Source organism: Oryzias melastigma, linkage group LG7 (genome assembly GCF_002922805.2).
Source record: "Oryzias melastigma strain HK-1 linkage group LG7, ASM292280v2, whole genome shotgun sequence".
Classification (NCBI taxonomy): domain Eukaryota; kingdom Metazoa; phylum Chordata; class Actinopteri; order Beloniformes; family Adrianichthyidae; genus Oryzias; species Oryzias melastigma.
Window position 1 is genome coordinate 18,813,819 of NC_050518.1, and position 21,267 is coordinate 18,835,085.

At 41.1% G+C, this 21,267-nt stretch overlaps 1 protein-coding gene across 3 annotated transcripts in view; it reads left to right on the forward strand.

Moving 5' to 3' along the window:
- The window catches only part of plxna2 (plexin A2), a 233,918-nt gene that overhangs the window by 206,212 nt on the left and 6,439 nt on the right, over window positions 1-21,267 (forward strand). For 2 of the 3 annotated variants that reach the window (XM_024292841.2, XM_036212847.1), the window contains exons 23-31: window positions 4,194-4,260; window positions 4,374-4,520; window positions 5,128-5,287; window positions 8,351-8,454; window positions 13,322-13,421; window positions 16,831-17,021; window positions 17,925-18,094; window positions 18,205-18,417; window positions 18,700-19,125. In XM_024292841.2, the coding sequence (XP_024148609.2) occupies window positions 4,194-4,260; window positions 4,374-4,520; window positions 5,128-5,287; window positions 8,351-8,454; window positions 13,322-13,421; window positions 16,831-17,021; window positions 17,925-18,094; window positions 18,205-18,417; window positions 18,700-18,967 (1,420 nt within the window). In that variant the 3' untranslated portion in view covers window positions 18,968-19,125. Of the gene's footprint in view, window positions 1-4,193; window positions 4,261-4,373; window positions 4,521-5,127; window positions 5,288-8,350; window positions 8,455-13,321; window positions 13,422-16,830; window positions 17,022-17,924; window positions 18,095-18,204; window positions 18,418-18,699; window positions 19,126-21,267 lie in introns of those variants that run through there. The other variant, XM_024292840.2, reaches the window with a different exon arrangement.

Here is a 21,267-nt window from a genome sequence, read left to right on the forward strand (position 1 = left end):
CCTGACACAACCCTGTACTTGAGGGGCACAGGGACCCAGTTAGGCAGCAGCGTCAAGGGTCTTGCCTAAGGACCCATTCTGGGTGGGGATCAGTGGACAACCCTGGGAATTGAACCCAGGGCTTTAGCGTGTCAGCCCTTCACCTAGCCTACTGAGCCACCCAGCCGCTGTAGCTCATTGAAAATGTAAAGTAGAATTTTTGTGAGTGTGGTAAGTGTGCAGTGAAGTATTTGTAGGACTAATGCAAGTTGTATGCATATATGACATACATGGTGTCGAATTGTGCTTGCACACTCTAGTTGATAGTAAGGTTACATTACTGACTGCCCAACTCCCTCACCAACGTAATGTGCAGGTCATATGTAAGTGCCAGTAAAAGGTCCACATTTTCATTGTCTGAAGTCCTTGTTTCTAGAGCTTCGTTTCCACTGAGCAGTATGGTACGGAGTGGTATGGTACGGTCCAGTTAATTCTAGCAAGCTTTTCCTCTCAGTTAAGCCTCGCTTCCACTGAGCGGTTTGTTTTCACAGTGCATACGTGGTGTAGACCGCTAATGTGTCATTGTAGTGCGACAACTAGAAAAGCAGCAACAATCTATCACCAAGGATGGCAAGGAATATTTGTAGTTCCACCACAGATCAGGCCTTGCTGTTGTTTGCAGGCATTTTCAATATAGACTTTTGACCAAAAGAGAACACCGGAAACCACAAAAACCTGAATGCTTACAAACGTTAGCTTAAATGAGCGCTATCTTGGGGGCTTCTAATGTCGTCATCACTTTCTGCCAATCAACGGGTTGCTACAGCGGCTTACAACTGATAAAGGCCCCCAAGAGGTATGGCTTGGTACTGGGTCCATTTTGCAAAGAAAATGCTCAAAATACCGGACCGTATAGTGGAAATGAGGCTTAGTCAGGCTGCACACACTTATCAGTACGACACACCTGCTTATCGCCTACTTCACCCATACTTACTCTTACTTGTTGTTTAAGTGTGTACTGTAGCCTGTTGATGGTTGCATGCCAGTAAAAGAAAAAAAATGTGTATGAACATTTACATTTTGGGTCTACTGGTTCACTGAGTGGTCTACGACCTTGATATTTTGTGTGGGCCACCTAAATGTTCCAAGTTTTTATCGCCCACATAAAACAATTATCCACCCATATGGGCAGTTGTGACTAAGACTTTCCACTCATGTCAGTGACTAAACTCTAGTAAAAACCCCTCCAGGCTTTAGTCGTAGCTCGGGCTCCGATACACGGCTCAACAAAGTCACATCCATATTGGCTCTGACCTCCCTTCAGGTCCGTACAAAGGCTGAACAGCTATAATCAGGCGTTGCACCGCAGAGGAGACGGAAGCATTTCCACATTGCCATTAATACCTGCCTGCTTGGATTCCTGCTAATCCGCGGTTCATCACCTCCCGCCGTAAAGCCCCTCTATCATATCCACCAGACTAATCACAGTCATTTACTGCGGCATTAAGAGGGTCATTTTCTTTCAACGCGCTGCCGTCTGAACAGGCAGTGCTCATGTTCCAGGCAATCTGGCAGGGTTCATTTGCAACCAGGTGACAATCACAAGCTGTCACTCTCTTGTAAACCGCAGTGCGGAGGGAGGGGGGGGCTGTCTTTCCAGTGTTATTCTGTCATTATATATATATATATATATATATATATATATATATTCTAGCAGGGGCATACTTTATGGCTCAAAGGAACACGATGCAGTCAGAGAAAAATCTCTTTCTTACAAAGATATTTTTCACATTTAGTCTACAATTGTGGATTTTGTTTGTATCCATGAGTTTGCAGAAGTTAAAGACCAAAGGGTGAAATGAGGGGGGTGAACTTGTTGACTTCTATCAGAACGTCCTGTAAAAATTATATTTATATAAAAGTTTTATATCATTTCATTATTCCTCCTTTTTTTCCAAGTCAATTTCATATTTTTGAAAACTTTATGCATTTCACAGTTTTGCAGTCACAGCATTAGGGAGAGGAACTAATCTCTAGTCAGAAAATCTTTATATTTTAAGCTATTTGCTTTATATATATCTTTATATCTATCTATCTATATATTTATATATAGAAATACTGTATTTTTTCAAAAAAAAATAAATTTTTAGTTGGTTAGTTATTAAATATTCTGCTTCTTTTAAAGTTTTTGACATACAACTTAAGGTCAATGAAGTTTTTCATTTAAATTAATATGTTAAATAGTTATTTGAATGCAAAAAAAGGAAAGCTTAACACAAAATGAAATAAAGTTTAATTTTTTTTCTCACTGCTATGTAGGTTTGAACACATATGTTGTAAATCAGAGAAACATGTCAGAATTGATGCAGGATTTGCAGTCCAGCCACAACTACACAAAGCGGAGAGGAGCTGCCGGTTTCTATGGCGATTCCCGCTTTGTTCTTGCAGTTGCAGAGAGAGGAAGAACTCGTGTCAAACAGGTGGTGGCGGACAAAGACGCACTAGAAAAAGAATCTGAGATGAAAAGCTGAATTGATAAGAAAAAAAAAACACCAAAATGTTACATTTCAAAAAGCATTATTTTGAAGGACATTATGAAAACGTTGCCAATAACTGAAACAGAGACTTGTCTAATTTTTCAATTTACGGAAGTCACTACACACTCTATAGTGCGTTCGCCATTTTGTAGTGCTGTCCAAATCTACAATTCCAAAATCGAGTTCCCTAGAAATTTCCCAGAAGTTTTTGCAATAATATAGACCACAATGCATTGCAGTTGAACAATCTTTGTGAAAAAAACATGTTTAAATGTATTTTTTTTTAATAAACCATCCACATTTTCATTATCAGAACACAGTGGAGTCATGAATAGACGTCATAATGCTCTTATTACTTCGATTTTTACTTTGTGAAATCTTTGTGAAAAAAAAAATAAACGTAGTGAGCGTGGTGGCCGAATTCCTTTTAAAATCCAGAGCACTAGATAGTACCGCACTATATAGTTTTTTAGTAGTTAGGGATTAGGATGGGAGTTCGGACATAGCCTCTGTCTTTTATTTATTTTTTTAATGGTAATCGTTACCTTCTGTCCCGCAGTAGCTGTGTCTGAATGATGGCGCTTTCAGCGGTACTTCTGCGTCACTGTTTCCCAGTTTGTCAACTTGAGAAATAAGAATAATAATGTCTCAATGCAAATATAAAAATATCACTAAGTTAAGGAGAAGACCGATCTTGTCTATGGTTGTTTTGGACGGTTCTGCTTCTTCTCTGTTGCTGTGATTGGCAAATATTGATACACACCTACACTGCCCCCTAGAGGTTATTGGTGGGAAACAACCGCAAAAGAACCACCGGTTGTCAGCGGGACAATAACAAATATACAAACCTATTCATGTTTTTGATTTTTTTTAATCACATATAAGCTGCTCCTGAGTATAAGTGCAAAAAAGCAGCAACTTAAACTCAGAAAAATGCAGTAAAGGAAACATTTTCAGATCACTGAACGTCACTTCAAGTCTTCAGTGGAAATAAAAGCACAATAGGAAGCTTAGAAAAAGTTTGCAAGATGATGAGAAGGATGACTCGATGCTCACGCACTGGAACCCATAATCATTATGGGATGTATACATGTATACAGGCTCCTCTTATCTCCTGTAGCAGCAAATAGTCACAGGTCATCGCACAATTACGCTTTTGTTTTTTTTTTTCATGCCCAATCAAGCCCAGCAGCAAGTCTACCTCTATCTGTGATTGACTGGGAAGGGCAGACAAACTGGAGGGGTGTGTGTGCGTGTGTGTATGTGTGGTGGGGGGTGGTAGAGGAAGGACGGAAATGAGAGGAGATCATTTTGGCGTTACCTGGCTGTGACAGCACTTGTCTCTCTCAACAGCTGAGGCTTGTCACAGCTGCTGATGTCCCGCTGTGTCGAACCACACATGAATAACCAACAACAACACACACCTACACTCGTGCCAACACACACGTCCACGGAGCGTGTGCACACAGATGCCCTCTCTCTCTCACAGCTCGCCTCTGCTCACTCACTGTGACCGCGAGCGCACAAGCGAACCCGGGATTTGGCGAGGCCAACATGTCAAGATAATGTCCCCGAAGATTGGCCCCAGACCTCATGAATTATGGAGGATTTCTGTTACGCTCACATTTTATCAAGAGGGAAACTTCATGTCGATCCTCTAATGTCCTGTCATTCCAGAACCGAATCTGTGGCAGAGAAGATGCTCACAAACTGGTTCGCCTTCCTCCTTCACAAATTCCTCAAGGTCAGTTCACAGAACAACACAGCCTACTGTGTGTGGGCGTCTACTCATTAATGGCCCCCATTGTTGTTTTATTTTGAAAGTTTTCAAGTTTTTTGATGTGTGTGTGTTGGCAGGAGTGCGCGGGGGAGCCTCTGTTTATGCTGTACTGCGCCATCAAGCAGCAGATGGAAAAGGGGCCCATCGACGCCATCACTGGAGAGGCCCGCTACTCCCTGAGCGAGGACAAGCTCATCCGCCAGCAGATCGAGTACAAAACCCTGGTAGGGCCACACTCTGCCGAACACGGCAGAAGTTTACACAAAGGCTCCGAGCAGACGCCGCCGCCGCTGCCAAGATGAGAGCCGCACACGAACACGCCTTTGATGGTCCAAAAAGCTGCTTTCCTTCAATAAACTACTTCTTAGATGTGTTTTATCGCATCGCTCAGCCAGGGGAAGGAAATTAGCTAAGTGCCTGACGACAGGACGCCATGTTGGTCCAACATCTAGATAGGTGGTTGTAGTGATTGAAACCCCCCCTCCGAATCTACACGGCAAATAAAAAGGAAAGCCCTCACACAACCAGCATGTGACATGACAACGCTCTGATTGCTCCGACTTTGAATTTGGCTCATTACGTGCTAATACCCCGGCAGAGCTGGAAATTGGTGTCCCGCCGAAGGTGTGAAATTAGATTTTGGGATGCCAGTAAGAGCGGAAATGGTGTTTCAGAGCTCCTGCTACGCTCCGAGGAGACTCTAATGAGGGCGAAGCGTGGAGCTTGGAGCCGAGCCCACTTGGTAGCAGGACACGTCGAGCTCCTCTCCCTCTGGGATGTTTGACTCTGTCTCTGCTCCTCCTCTCCCCTCCCCTTGTCTGCCCAATCCAGATCCTGAACTGCGTGAACCCCGACAACGAAAACAGTCCGGAGATCGCGGTGAAAGTGCTGAACTGCGACACCATCACCCAAGTGAAGGAGAAGATCCTGGACGCCGTTTACAAGAACATGCCTTACTCCCAGAGACCCCGCGCCGTCGACATGGACCTGGGTACGGCATGCAAGCTCACGCACACACTGTCAACTCCAGCTACTTTCACCAAATGGTGGATCCAGTAACCATTTGGTCTACACATTTCTGAGACCCCTATCTCATTAGTATGAGCTTAAAAGCCCATGGTTTACCGTTCATCGCGATAGGTGAAATCCATAGTAGGATTCTCTTTAAATTCCTAAAGTTTAAACCTTCGTTAAAAAAAGAAATACATTTTTTAGAATGGAAACAAAGATCATATCGCAATCAAGGATTTATGTAGATTTGGCAAACTAAATGCATTTTCTACAGGAGACAAGACACAAAGGAGATTGATTGACAGCCAATCAGCCAATAACACTGCGCTATAAAAAACAAAACCAAGAAAAGTATCCAAATTTGTATTGAAAAAGTTTGCAAAATAGTGAGACAGTGAAACACAATATGGGGATTAAACACTATAGCCCAATCCAAATTCTTCCCTTCTTCCTACCCCTCTATTTGAAGGGGCATTTGTAGTGGAAGTGAAATATAAATATTTAAGATCCCACCCTCTGCGCTAACGCTAGCAGACCAGCGACTACTGGTAAAGTCATCGAGTGAAAGTGATCTCCCAAATCTGAGACACTATTTTTCTATAACTTTGGAGCACTAAATGTAGGGGTAGGGAGAAGAATTCAGATTGGGCCTATGACTTGGTCCATGTTTTCTGCCCTGCAGTTCATCATCATTCCACTAGAGGCAGTAGAACGGCATTTTCTAGTCATTTCAAAATGGCTGCTTCCGTGAAATCTCCAAAACACTTTGGCGGGATACGTTTCTAAACTTTGTGGTGAGAATAACTCATCTATAGTCCTTGACTTCTTAAATGACTTCTTGTTGTATAGAAATAATGAACAATTTGTTGATAATTAACTCTTTATAACATGTTTTAAAACGTAATTAATTTGAGACTAAGCAAGATATAAACATATTTTTGCATCTTAAACTTACATTGTTGTAAGCAAAACCTTACCAAATCACCCAATGGATCATAATTGATGTCTCATTGAAAAAGATTTTGCAAAAGATGATTTGTGGATTTCATCAAAGGGTCGTTTTTTTATGTAGTGGACTGTACAGCGTTAAAGTTGTCCACACCAATCAGGTAGGGAGCAGCTAGTGGTGTGTACCGACGATCAACACATTAGTGAGACTAACTCCAGCAGCATGTCGATGGTTGCCAGGCAGTCTATCTAACAGTCTGAGAGAAGCTCTCTGTCTGTCAGCGATCTCTGCCTGGTGGGGCCTGGAGAACTCTGTTTGACAGAAAAGAGGGTTTGTTTTACAATGAGTGTTTTTACATTTGATGCTCATCGTCCTCACTCTGAGCTCAGTCTGCCACTTCTGTCCTTGCTTGTATCCCTTTCCTTTTCTTCCATATCAAACAACACTGAATCCTTCATGAACCTGATTTTGCAGTTCCTCGTTGATTTGAGCCTAAGTGGGACCCCACTGGGATAAAGAGAGGCTGTGTGATCACGGAGCTGAGGTGTAAAGTTACACAACCAAAATAACAAGCTGTAGATCAAAGCTAGAGACAACACAACACAATGACTCAGCTTCCCCCGTTCAGTCACATTTATTTTTGATTTTGACTTTTCAAAAGTTGACTGTCTCACTGTTTTTACCTTTCTTTCTGAACACATTTGAGAGACATTCACCAATTAGGAAACATAGCCAGCCTGCATGCATGCTTGCAATTGTCATGTAGAAGGTAAAAATTAGGATGAATCCTTCTCTGTCTGCCAGAAGAGGCTAGAGATTACCCCCCGTCGCTGTCTACACTTGCATTCGCGCTCTGTCATATTTCAACCAAATTAGACTGTTTCCTGGTTAGGATTCCTGCAAACAACCGGCAATTTTGACCAAACCGTAATTATTTATCACACAGCCAGTAGTGTTTCACTTCTAAAATAGAGCATAAAATTTATGTTGTGAAACCGCTACAACAAGAGTGCAAATTGGTTATAACCACAAATCTGCACAATTAGACCAGTAGGTGTTAGTCCATCAAAAACCACAACATGTAAATAATTGTGTGAATGCTATAAAACATTCACGCAAAAGTGATTCTCCTCCTCTGTTCGTTTTAAGGCATGCAAAAACTCAATCACACTTTCCACAACTTGAGTAATTTTGGTATCCAATTACTGGTTCAGGACATACCTGCATTTATTTCTGGTATTCACAAACTTGCTAGATACACAATTTAAACTTTAAAATGTTCAGCAACTCTTCAGCTTTTTTTAAGTAATTTGGAGTTTAGCTTTTATTTTAGCAACATGCTACTTGTTTTTGGCTAATTTAGACAAAATACTAAAATATTAGCAAAGTTAGACATTTTTTTCAGATTTTTTTAGGCTAATTTAGCTACTATTGTAGCATTATGCTAGCTGTTTTGGCTAATTTAGAATTTTTTCCAGTTTTTTAGGCTAATTTTTAGCTAGCTCTACGTTTCTTACGTAGCATTATCGCAGGTAATGCCATAGTTTGATGCTGCGAAGGCTCTGCAGCATTCACGTTATAGTGATTCTCCTGCTTCTTTCCATTTTATTCCAAATGTTTTATGACATATGAAAACTAAATCACACTTTAAGCTATTTATGCAATCTTGGTATCAAAACTTTCAACACGTTCAAGACATTACTACTTGTACTTTTGGTATCTGTAAGTTGTATGCAATTTAAAATATTACACAATTTATGTGATTTTTCAGCCAATGCTAAGTCATTGGGAACATTTTCAAAATTTGTGTGCCCTTTTCAACTTGTGTAATTTTGGAATAAAAAAAATCAGCATATTCTGGATATTCATGTTTGTATTCTTGGTATTAATACATTCTACACTTTTTTTAATTTTATGCAATTTTTTGATTTTTTTATAGCTTTTTTGTCTAATTTGGTATCCACTGAGGTTTTTTGAGTTAATTTGGTGTTAAGCCAATATATTAACAAACTTGTTAGTTTTTTTTTCTAATTTGGCATCCATTGAGGTTTGGAGATATATCATTAAATCATTTTTTTTACACCCCTTTTTCAGAGTGGCGCCAGGGGCGAATGGCTCGGGTGGTGTTGCAGGACGAAGACATCACTACCAAGATTGAAAACGACTGGAAGAGACTCAACACACTTTTGCACTACCAGGTAAAACCAAACACACTTAAGGATTCTGCTTTTTTAAAATCCTCCCTTAACTTTACTCTGGGTTTATCAGGAATGTTTTTCTTCAGTCCAGTGTGTTCTCCTGCTCCTGTTATGGAAATTGCTTCGCTGACACTTTAATGTTTCCTGCTCTCAGTTTTAAGACGGCCAATTTCTGAAGCCTCATCTCCATGCCCAGATAACAGGCTCACAGAGCAGAGGACCATTACTGTACAGGAGGAGGGAGGGAGGAATTATTATCTCTTTTCTGTTTTGTTTTTTTGGCAAAAGCAACATTTTTTTTAGATATTTTCTTGAGTGCAGTTCAATAAAGCAATGAGATAAAGTAAATGAAGAGTTCTGCTTTCAAAAAAGGAATTTGTATCATTTTTATGAACAAAACAGAGAGAGAAACAGCAAAATCCACAGATAGAAATAATAAGGAATGAATGTTGTAGATTCACCCGGCCCTCATTAGTCAGCCAAAGGGGACCATCTGCCTAAAAACTGCATGAGCTTTGATTCTACCTGCGTCAGAGCGGAGGGGATGGCAGGGATGCATCATGGGGGCGGCTCCATCTTAGAAGCGGAATAAGAGGGCGAGGTGGCGAGGATCACGACCTCGCAGGAGGAAGCCGGTCTGAGCTCTTGGGCCGCAGGAAGAACAGGCAGAATCACTTAGCAGACGCAGGAGTCGTCAGAAGAAAGGGACACATCAACGTGTCCTTCACAGAGGACTCGGTATCATGCTGCTTTGTCCTTTCTCTCATGACGTCTCCCCTTCTGCTCTTGACTTACTTTCCACATACCTTTCTCATTATTCACTTTTTTTTAAATCTTTTTGGATGTTTTTCATGTTTTTTCTTAATCATTTTTAAAATGATACGCTTGTGGGTGCACTTGACCTGCTTTATTACTTAACATTCCATAGCAGGACCGTTGATTTGATGACGGAGGTAAGGTTCTCCTGTATAGAGATATGCCCAAAACTTCAGATAGTATAACAGCAAGGTTGCGGGATACTTGAAAAATTCAGGTATCGCAATCGGCATCATTGTAATTTTGATTATCCCTAACACTTGTTTGATGTGATACCTTGAGGGCATCGTACAACAGCAATACAACACACGACAATCATACGTTTTATTTTCAACGAGCCTCAATGGAACAGCAAGACAAAGCTGTCATTAAACCTCCACTTAAGACAGGTGTAAAGTCAAGGGCCGGGGGCCGCATCCGGCCCGCCAGATCATTTTATATTTTTGTTATTAACTTCCCAATGTTATTTTGCACTGGTAACATATTGCAACACATTCTCATTCCCAAGTCGTCACATATTGACGCATGGTTAAGGACCCCACCGTGGGAAAAATTGACGTTTTGGGTATCCCCAACTTGTCATTTTTTTGACGTGCTGGCTGTCCCAACTTAATCAGGGGTCCCCAACCTCCGGGCCGTAAACCTTGGTATCCTTACCCTAATCTTAACCCAGTACTGGACAATTGGTACCGGTTGTGGATCAGTATCGGTTCCAGACGCAGTACCAGACGCGGACCAGGCTAGAATTAGGGTACTGGGTTATGGTACTGGTACCGGCCGCGTCCAAACGAGTGCATGTGACTATACCTTGAGATAATAGCATTGCCATAGCACTGCTGCTTTCATGATGTGCTGTATTGGGTTAGTTTTGGTGAAAATCCCAGATTGTTACCCTCCCATCTCCATGCATGTGACGACTTGGGTATTAAAATGTGTCGAGGGATCGATTCCCAGTGTGTAATAAACTTCATCCAGTCTGGGTCCTTGAGCAAGACTCTTTTGTGCTGCTGCCTAACTATGTTGCCACAAGAGGGCTCAAGTCTGGGTCTCTGTGTACTGGTCCCCAGCCCGGTTAAAATACAGGATTATGTATTTGTGAAGTATGTGCGAAGTAGTGAAAGTTTGGTTTGATGCAATTTGATGAAGGTTTCACAATGCTCATTACAAACCACAGATAATAATCGGTTTATTAGGAGCCAATGAGGCACTTTACTCTCCTAAAACCTTTAAGAAGCAGAAGGAGATGGATTAAGTAAAATGCATTCTAGAAATGTTCCTCGTCTGACCTGAAGTGCTCCTCTCTCTGCAGTACAGCAACAGAGTGAGCAGACAGATGATTTCACCAAGAGAGAGATCCAGTTACCCGTCTTTCTGGTTTCATTCAGGCCCTTTCTGTCATTATCTGATGCTGTTTAAATGTTAAATTATTGGGTGGGCACAAAGCTCAGAAGAGACTAAACTATTTCCTTTGCCTGTTTTTAACAAGAACAGTTAAAAAGGACATTTGATCACCATTGGTTTCCCAATTTTTCCATTTAAAATGTCCGAGATATTTGAGAAAGAACTGTGATTCCAGTGCTGCGCAGACTGAAATCCTCTGATAGGCGTTGAGATATGACAGCATGAGTCCAGACGAGATGGGGTACTGGGTAGGAAGGACTGCGGTGGGGGGTTGAGAGAAGAAAGATGGAGGATGACCACACTCTGCTGTCTGGCCGACTCACCGCTGTCTAATGGAAGGTCTTATCACAGGCGGGCCCCACCGCTCTTATCACACCTGCCCAATATCAGCCCCACACTGGATTATCCCTGAAGGGCGAATCTGCACGCCTTCAATCATTTAGGGCTATCACAAGGACCCATCTCTGCTCTGGCTCCTGTGTCAGCCATGAAAGGCAGAGAGAGAAAAAGATGGAGGGACTTGTAAAAGGAAAAGGCTGCTGAGAAGCTATTTCATGCTCTCTAGAGTAAATGTATCACAGCGCAGGGGTGGAAACTTTGTGGAAGTTGCTGGTGGATTAAAGGAAGCGTACGTGTGCCGGCTGACAAAAGAAGCTCACAGAACGAGAAAGTTGATCAAAATGATGTTGAAGGATTCAAAGATGGATGAGACGGAGTGGAGATGGTTCTATGCAGAAAGTGTGAGGAGAGTTTGAGCGTTTCTCCTCAAAAAACTGGAATTTATCTTAGTGATTTTTCTTATTTGACTTCTGTAGTGTCTCCAGAGGGGCCAGTTAAGTCCAGCCCCAATTATATAATAGTCAGGGATTGGCTCCTAAAGCCTTAGGCACCTGCATAGGGGTTTGCACAAAAAGATGTTGCAGGTTTTTGGGTTGTATGGGCCTGTGGTGTGTCACAGAGGGGAGCAACTGCATCTAAAGGGGAGTGCAGCCAAGCTAGCAAGGCCAAGTGGGCCCCATATAGTTTAAATGTTGGCCCCAATTGGGTTTGTCCACAGTTTCCATGGTGGCCCCAACATGTGTTTGCCCACATTGGCTCCACTGCTAGCCCTGCTGGACCCTGGACGGGGGCGCTTACTTGCTCTGCCAGACCTTGGGAACCGGAGCAAGCTACGCTATCCACCAGGCGACTGACTGGTGTAGCAAGCCAGCCCACTGTGGGCAAACACAAATGGGGCTACCACGGAAACTGTGGATAAACCTAATTGGGGCCCACATTTTCTGCCCACTTTTAAACCATATGGGGCCCACTTGGCCTTGATAGCTAGGAGGTTTGTACTGCACTTCCCTTGAAGTTTTCACGACCACCTCAAGAGATAATAGAAATCACGATTGTCGTGTTTGTGGGAGAGAGTACTGTAAAGCATTACCCGTACTTATGAAGTGATGCCATCACACAGTGCCCTTACGCCACACTATAGTTGTCAGTAAGGTGCCAGTACTTACTGGCCATGCTCAAATGCTGAACGCACGGGTTGCACGTGATGTAAAGGTGCCCGTAGAATGCCTGTAGCATGCACACACTATCTATTCTTTGTCTTGTCACATGAACGGGGTCCACAGGATTTGTGAGGAAGAGACAAATCTGTATGACACAGCTTAAAGAGCTGTGTCATACAGAACACCCAATGAGTGATCCATTTTCAATCAAGATTTGGACAGGACCTCCTTCTCTTTGAAGGACACAAATAAAGAACTTTCAATCCTTTCTGCGGATTCTTTGAGGTATCTTTTTGAGGGTGGAGGCCTGACATTTGCCCATTGTTTCTCTTCTGATGGAGGCTCATCAGTTTTTCTTTGTGGGGCTTGAAGCAGAAAGCCCTCCTGTGGGTAAATCTGTAAATGCCAGCCAACAGGCTCTTTTGTTTTTGAGGTAAAAAGAAAAAAAACAAAAAAAGCTAGTTCAGTTTGATGCCTTTTGTTTTTTCTCCTGAAGTCTGGTCGTGTGAGCACGCTCATTATTAATTACAACAAAATGATGTCATGTGTTGGCTGAGGATGATCCGATGGACAGTTTTTACCCTCATTTTCCTGATCTTCAGCTGGTTGCAGCAGGAAATACATCCGAGTGTTGGTTTCCTTTTGAATTTTCTTTTCGCTTCACATAAGACATCTCTGACGTGACGTTACCTTGTCTTTTTTTTCTTTGTCTCCATCTCCGAAGCTTACATCATGTCTGGCAGAGCATTGACAGTCATGTTGAGTACAGCTGCGATGCAGGCGCAGCACTTTGCTGTGCCGAAAAAGCCACAGGGCTGCGGCACAGAGCAACAGGGAGCACAGATATGACACGAAGAGATGAAGGCTTCCGAGATGTATTTTACTCTGGGGATTGCTCACTCAGGGTCTTACATCCTCTCATGTTGTTTTCTCCGTGGTGTGAAATAAATCTGTGAACACGTTGTAAACAAATATTCTGACAGGCTTTCCAAGTGAGGGGGAAAAAAGCTTCTCGGAATTGATTTTATTTTTTGTCACAAAAGCTGCGACTTTGTTTAAGGAATTGAATTAATTTAACACTGATAGGGGTCACGAAACGGCTATTTTCTCTGTAAAATCTCATTAAACGAGTGTTGTTTGTCTCGACTCAGGTGTCAGACCGCTCCGTGGTGGCTCTGGTGCCCAAGCAGACGTCCTCGTACAACATCCCGTCCTCAGCCAGCATATCGCGGACTTCCATCAGCAGATACGGTGAGTCAGCGGCGTCTCTACATCACCAAGATCTACCACCATGCTAGTTTTATTGTTCTCTCTGCTTTCAATTGGTTTGTTGACTCGGGTTTCTCCTTAAGCTGATTTATTGGACACATCCACCAATCAACAGCAAGAAGTGCAGGGAGAAAACTGAAAGTAGTCAGGATGGAGGATCGGGATTTGGCAGCCCTACATGAGCTTCTCCCATTTGAACATGATGAAAAATCAATCGCACACAGAACCGTTACACCGTGTTAGTCAGTGATGGAGCTTCTCAGGTTGCATTACTACACAGATTCTCTACAAGTTTGGGCGCACCATTATAAAGTTAAAACATGTAAGATTATAAGATGCTTTGACATTTCGGTTAATGAATGGTCTATTCTGATCTTTAGTCACACATACCGTAAGGCGCACTGAACTATATGGCACAATAAGTGAGATAAAAGAGTTCTAGAACTTGCTTGTAACATGCTAAACGTTAGCTGCATTAGCATATTCACAATACCTGTAACTAACTACTGATCTTGCTTGCAGCACTCAAAAAAAACGACCAAGACTGCTAAAAAATGTAACTGTGACTACGCTAACATGTTATCAAAATGAAAAAAATAATAGTTTTGACACTGCAACATGTTAGCCCCAATAAAAGTGTTAGCATATTCACAATACCTGTAACTCCCAATCTTGCTTGCAACACATAAAAAACAGACTTATACCACTAAAACAAATGTGCCTGTGACTAAGCTAACTCCCGACCATGTTATCAATATGTTAAAAAACACACATTCTGACATGCTACGTTAGCCCCAATAGAAGCGTTAGCATATTCACAATAACAAACTCCCAATCTTGTTTGCAACTCATAAAAAAACAGACTTATACGCTAAAACAAACGATGATGTGACTAAGCTAACTTCCTTGTTATCAACACATAAAAAACACACAATCCCGACAACACTACTTGATAGCCGCGTTAGCGTATTGAAAATATTACCTGTAGCAATCAATCCTTTTTGTAGCATATAAAAAAACAGACAGCGACAGCTATAACAAACATTATTGTGACTATGTTTACTTGCAACCTTGTTATTAACATGTAAAAAACACACATTTCGACATGCTACATGTTAGCCTTGTTAGAAGTGTTAGCGTACTCACTGACTAACCTGCAACTTTGTTTGCAGCATATAAAAAAACAGACTGAAATCACTCAAATAAACATTACTGAGACTACACTAACTAAATTGATATCTATGCTATCGTCAGCATAAAGCAGCTCTTAAATATATATTTATGACATCTTGAAACAAACGTTCTACCTGAAAAGTTAATTGCATCTCCCTAATTTAGAACTTTAAACGTTTGATTAGCTGCCATGTGATTGGCTAATTGGACTGGATGGTTTACCAGGTGTTACTAATCTCATGGCTCATAAGTATAATAATTCTGTGGTTCCTGCACCAGGTACAGGTGCTGTAATAAAGGCCTCTAAGCTTCATCTGCTCAGCCGGAGTTTGAACTCCTGGATTAATGTTGAGCTGACGCACTTCCGTGCACACAGACATACGTGCACTTTAAATCGCCTAATGGCTAATTATTTTGTAAAGGATTCTTTTTAGAAATAGGAAAAGGTAAATGTTCAGTCATCAGGACAGAGGATTGGAGGTGTGCATGGTATTTTCAAAGATTATTGACTCATTTATAGAAATGGAAAAGGATGAGTACGTGGTATTTGTCTTTTGTGTGCTTGGTGGCAAAAAATAAAGGTAACAACAACAAAAAAATCAAAGATTTTAATGAATAAACCTTATATTAAAGGAAATTAAAGCAGAAATTATGATAAAAGTGTTATTTTCCAGCTTTAGTTAAGTTTCATCTGTGTTGTAAAAACCCACAGTGGTGAAAATGATTTTTTTTGGCATTTTTTGATGACGGAGGACAAATTTAAGGAAGACTAAGCTTAAAATCACATATCTGAGTATTTCTTTATTTAAATAGTTTGTATCAGAAGCAAAAGAAAAAAATGCCTTTTGGATAAAAAACAAAATTGTGACGTAGTAAATATGGCCGGTGGGCCACAAACCCCCTTCTCCAATCTGATTTTGCTCACTATTTTTGTTGCACCGGTAATGTTAGGTTGTGGTTGTGAGGGGCTGTAAGCTAGTGAGATTTTGGCTAAAAACAACATATTCATAATTAAAAGACCGCTGGGAACGGTTTAAAAATAGATCAAAAGATGATTGGAGTCTTTAAAACATGGAGTTGTTGGCACTCCTCCCTCTGGTTTGTTGTTAGAGCGTCTGAAAAGATGTTTTCTCTCGCTGCTGGTTCCGTGCCACTCCAAGTGGATGTGCGTGGCATTGAAAGGAGCCGCTGTTCTGGCGCCCGCCCGCCTCTCATCAATCACTTGTTGGCACAGCAGCTGCTCCCCGACACCTGCTGATGGATTTTTACCAATTTCACGTCCAGCACTTAGCATCTTGACTCAATCTGCACCGCTGGCGCGCCTCCTTCTCCGCTCCAGGAGCCCGCCTGAACGCACTCCCCGCGCTGGCCAGCTGCGCCCTGGAGCTGACGGGAGGATGTATCGTGACGGGATTTGGAATCTCAATCCACCCCCGCAAGTGATATCATATATAAAGCAGTCTTTGTCCCCAGCGACCGCGCCACAGTTTCACTGTTTGGGCTTATTTGAAAGGTATAAGGGGCCTTAATGGCCGCCATGCTTTGTTGTACGGCTCGCCTTTTGAAGGTGAGAGAGAGATCCTCGCCGGGATCCTCAGATCCTCCAGAGAGCCGGCCGCCTTTAGGAGATGCTGACTAATTAGGGGGGGAGCCGGCGTCATTCAGAGTGAGGCGGCGGATGAGGGGGATGTATGGATGAAGGATGGTGGCTGTAGTGCTTTTACAAATTGGGTATCTTTTGATGCCTTGATTAGAGTGTGACAGGGCTGTTTTCAACATGGCGCCGAGGGAAGAGCCAATTATGAGCGCCTTTAAGGGAGGCCAGGCGCAGCCGTGAGACAGGGATTATATAAGAAAGAGAGAACGGGAGATGAGTGAGATAAAAAAGACGGTAATTATCTCCCGATTCATGACACAGAAAGAGGAGCGAAACAGCCAATAAACAGATGATTAAAAATGCAACGTCCCTGCTGCCCTCCACACATCAGTCTGTCTTTTTGTGCAGCAACACAAAAGGTGTTGGAGTGTTTTTAGACTTTTTGTGTGAAATCTAGATCAGTACAGAGAACATTTTCTATCCCCCATTATTCTGGTCGTCCTTAAACACATCATCATGATGTTTGCTGTACGATGACGTAATGACTTGACTCCAGCCACATTAATCCTCATACATTTCATTTGACGCACATCTCTTTATTTTACATTTTTTTCTGGCCAGACTCTTCGTTCCGCTACACGGGGAGTCCAGACAGCCTGCGTTCCCGCGCTCCCATGATCACCCCCGACCTGGAGAGTGGCGTGAAGGTGTGGCACTTGGTGAAGAACCACGAGCACGGAGATCAGAAAGAAGGCGATCGCGGCAGCAAGATGGTTTCAGAGATTTATCTGACCCGGCTACTGGCCACCAAGGTTGGTACCCCTCTGGATCTCTGCTGCTCCTCTAAGCCAAAAGTGGCTTTTTAAAGCAGAATACAATGTAGAATAATACACAGTAATGATAATGGAGAGAAAGAATTACAATTTAATAAATTATTACAGCTTTATTTGACCTTAAAGAATGGCTTGTCAATTAATGCATGTCCATCAACTGCAAAATGTGTACATTTACAAGAGTAAGCAACAGTAATCCAAGGTTTATTTTCTATTATTAACTTAAATCAAATGTCCTTTTGGTATTTTTCAGAATAAATTCCTTTTATCACACAGTCAGCACCACTTATTTCTCCCAGTCTTTGGTTTTAGATGCTACTAGTTTATCACCAGAACATGTTATTTGAACACATTTGTGAGATGTAGGATACATATTTAGCCTTGATAAGACTGTATTTCTCAGCTATATTTCATAAAATCCATCTGAAAATGACTCCTCTTTGACCAATCCTCCTTATGATGTTCCACAGGGTTCCATACTGGGCCCACTTTTGTTCTCATTTATGTTTCTTAGGCATATACAGTAATAAAAGGAACATGAAAAATACTGTATTTGTATAATAAACTTACATGAGAGCAGAGGTGGCCCCAGTATAGAAACCTGCGGAACACCATAGAAAACGAAGCTAAAAGAGTAGTCATTTTATGATGGACTTTATGAAATGTCACCTAAGAGAAATGACGTTTATTAATCTCATTTGGACCTAATATTTTTACATTTCCATATTTTAAAATACTTTCAAGTTATTTGTTTTATAAGTTGGTGTATTTGTTTAATGTCAGAAGAACACTCCATCTGCTCTCTTTTAGGTGTGAGATTCCAGCTTTTATTTTGGGCTTTTAGCCTCGAACTTCCTGTCTAACATCTCAAACTTCCACCAGGGCACGCTACAAAAGTTTGTCGATGATTTATTCGAGACGCTGTTCAGCACCGTCCACCGGGGGAGCACTCTTCCTCTGGCCATCAAATACATGTTTGACTTCCTGGACGAGCAGGCGGACAAGCACGGCATTTATGACACGGACGTCCGCCACACGTGGAAAAGCAACTGGTAACATTTGAACGTTTATTAAAAAAATATATATATATATTTTTGTTCTAAAGTGCCTTTGTGGTGTAATTTCTGTGTTTGATTTTGATCTCCGTTTGTCATCTGTTTAGTCTTCCGCTCCGTTTCTGGGTGAACGTGATAAAAAACCCGCAGTTTGTGTTCGACATCCATAAGAGCAGCATCACAGACGCCTGTCTATCTGTAGTCGCTCAGACCTTTATGGATTCCTGCTCCACTTCAGAGCACCGCCTGGGAAAAGACTCCCCATCAAACAAGCTGCTCTACGCTAAAGATATCCCCAATTATAAGAGCTGGGTAGAAAGGTAGGTGCTGATCCTCCACTCAGATACCTTTTTTTGTCTCTTTTTACCATAAAAACTGAGATCTTTGGGAAACTCGATTCATTCGGCTCTTTTCTTCCTCGAATAAAAGCTTAACCAGATTTCGCTAAAGCACTTTGTGGGGGATTTCTAGCACGCATCGATTGTCAGAGCAAGTGGTATTATGGCTCAGGAATTTGTCCATTAAATAATTCAGATCTGGGTTAAAAATATGACATGAGCTGAGGGACTGACGCAGAGCGTTACTTGTCTGCGCTTTTGCAGGTACTATGCTGACATCAGCCGGCTGCCAGCCATTAGTGACCAGGACATGAACGCCTATTTGGCAGAGCAGGCCAGACTCCACTCCACAGAGTTCAACATGCTGAGCGCGCTCAACGAGATCTACTCGTACGTCAGCAAGTACAGCGAGGAGGTAAGGGATATCTGGGTAACAGGCGTGGATCTGTCTGGATCTGCATCACCCACACAAGATTTTTCTTTTTCTTTTTCTTTTTTTTTTTTTTTTATGAAACACACTAAAGCAAATTGAGTGACTCAGTATGATTACAAGTTTTAAAAGTCAATCTTGAGGTGAAACAAAACAGGAAATCTGTCTCTAGACTGTTCATACAGAAATATCACCTTTTTTCTTTTCTTTCTTTTTCTACAAGAACAATTTAGTACAAAAAATAAATGAGTTCATTAAAATGAGTCAAACAAAATCAGATGCCACTAACTACTGAACAATAAAAGCCTAATAAGGGCCATTTTTAATTGATGTGTAAACTAGTGGTGTAAAATTATTGTGTTATTCGCAACTAATTGCAGACATTTGGGGATTTTTTTTCTTTTTAAATTGTGTAAAATCTTATTTTAGATTTCCTTTTAGACTTATTTTTGGTTAGTTATATATGTGATGTTCCTATGTTCAATGAATTATGTTGCAATCGACTGTGCTTTAAATGATTAAAAAACTCAATCTAGTTTTCATGTGAGCCGGTTGCTTCCGTGAAGTCCGTTCATGTCTGATAATGCACACCTTGAAGAGCATTATCACGCTCATACGGTCATTTACCAAAAAAATATAAATGTTAAATCAGTTAATACAATTTCAATCATGTTATTTTTAAGTTTACATTGTTTTTAACAAAAAGCGGAGAATTTTAAATGCAGTTTGTCGCGTTGTCATGGTAACAGCTTCAGCGCCATCTTGCTCTGTCCTCTATAAGGAAAGTGATCGTCATGAAAAGGTAACAAAGCATCATTTGTTTTTCTTAATTGTTTGAGAAAGAAAAAAAGTAAAGATTAGAAGTTTGTTTTAACAAAAAAAGGTCATTAAGCCACATTTTTAGTTGCATTTGTCTCTTACTGTGCCACAATGCCATGAATTTTGATCAAAATACCTTAAAATGAGGCTTTACATCCCAATTATATTAATCGTGATCAAAAATTGATTAATTAAAGATCACAATGAAATAATTACACAAAAAAATAAATCCCATTAGACCTGTTTAGGTCTGATGTCACTCACAATTCTGCAAAAATATCATTCTACTGTATATCTGGGGTCCAGTAACAGAAAAAGCACGATCACCCCACAGTTTCTGACGTGACCTGAGCTTATCAGGCAGATCCTGGTTAGCAAACCTTAAAACTCTGTGTTTGGTAAACAGGGCTTTTAACTTTAAGGCCTTTAAAAACATAGTTTATCCCTCAGAAACACACAAAACTGGTTTAAATTGTTCAAAACTGCATTTTTATAAAGTAAAGTAAAGCAAACTAGTTATAAGCACCAAACTTGAGTCCATGCTTTAGTCAACGCTGCCCTTACAGGAGGACACGGGCCGTCTGCTGGGGTAAAATGGATGGGAAATATCAAAGTGCTTTGAGAGTGCAGCGTAAGAGCGGCGTACGACAGCATCACCTGCACAGCATAAGTGTCTGCAATTTACATTAACCCTCCAAACACTCACAAAACTCTTACTACAGGCATGACAATCGTATGTTCCATTTTCAACGTAGGTGGGATGATGGCGTGTCGTACAGATTGTTCATTTTTTCAACTCCCCCAAAATCTGAGTTTTTTTTTTAGTTTTTTTTTATGGCTGTTCACGTAAAAAGTGCACGCTCCTAACTCTCACCTTACAAGTTTGTCCATTTTTTGCCTGCAGACAGCCGGTATCCACCTATATGGACAGTCGTGACTAACACTTAATCAGTATGTTAAAATATATAACACGGCCCTCCAAACTGGAATAAATTAATGTTCCTTTTCTCAGTACTGCTGGTGTCTAACCATGAATGGTCAATTATAAATACACAGACGTTTGTTTAGGCTTCTGCATTCCTGTAGTGCTGGAAGATTTAGTTGTTTTATGAAGTTCTTGTGTTTTTTTAAACTGGACAAGAATTTTCCAACGAAAACACACTATTTCTCTAAATTTGTGTTTTTCCCTGAGAAACATCAGCCCATTGGTGGAATTGGTACAAAAACGATGGGAAAAAGTCACAGATCTGAACAAAAAATTCCAAAATGTTCAGTTTTATTATATATGTATTAGTTTTCACTCAAAATGAAAGAATGTTTTTTCCAGATACCTTGTTATTTTGTTATTATGAGGTGTATTACCAAAACACTTCACGCATTTTAGAACCCTTTATGGCCCATGAGTCAAAATGTTTGTCCACCCCTGGATTAGAGTGTGTCATGGTACGTTCCATTTTCAATTAACCTTAAGGGAACTGCCAGACACACCTGTGCTCCCCTTAAAGTGTTAGTAATGCCCTGGGACAAATTTAAAATAAGTATCCAGATATATTCCATATGTTCTAATGTATCAAAAATAACAA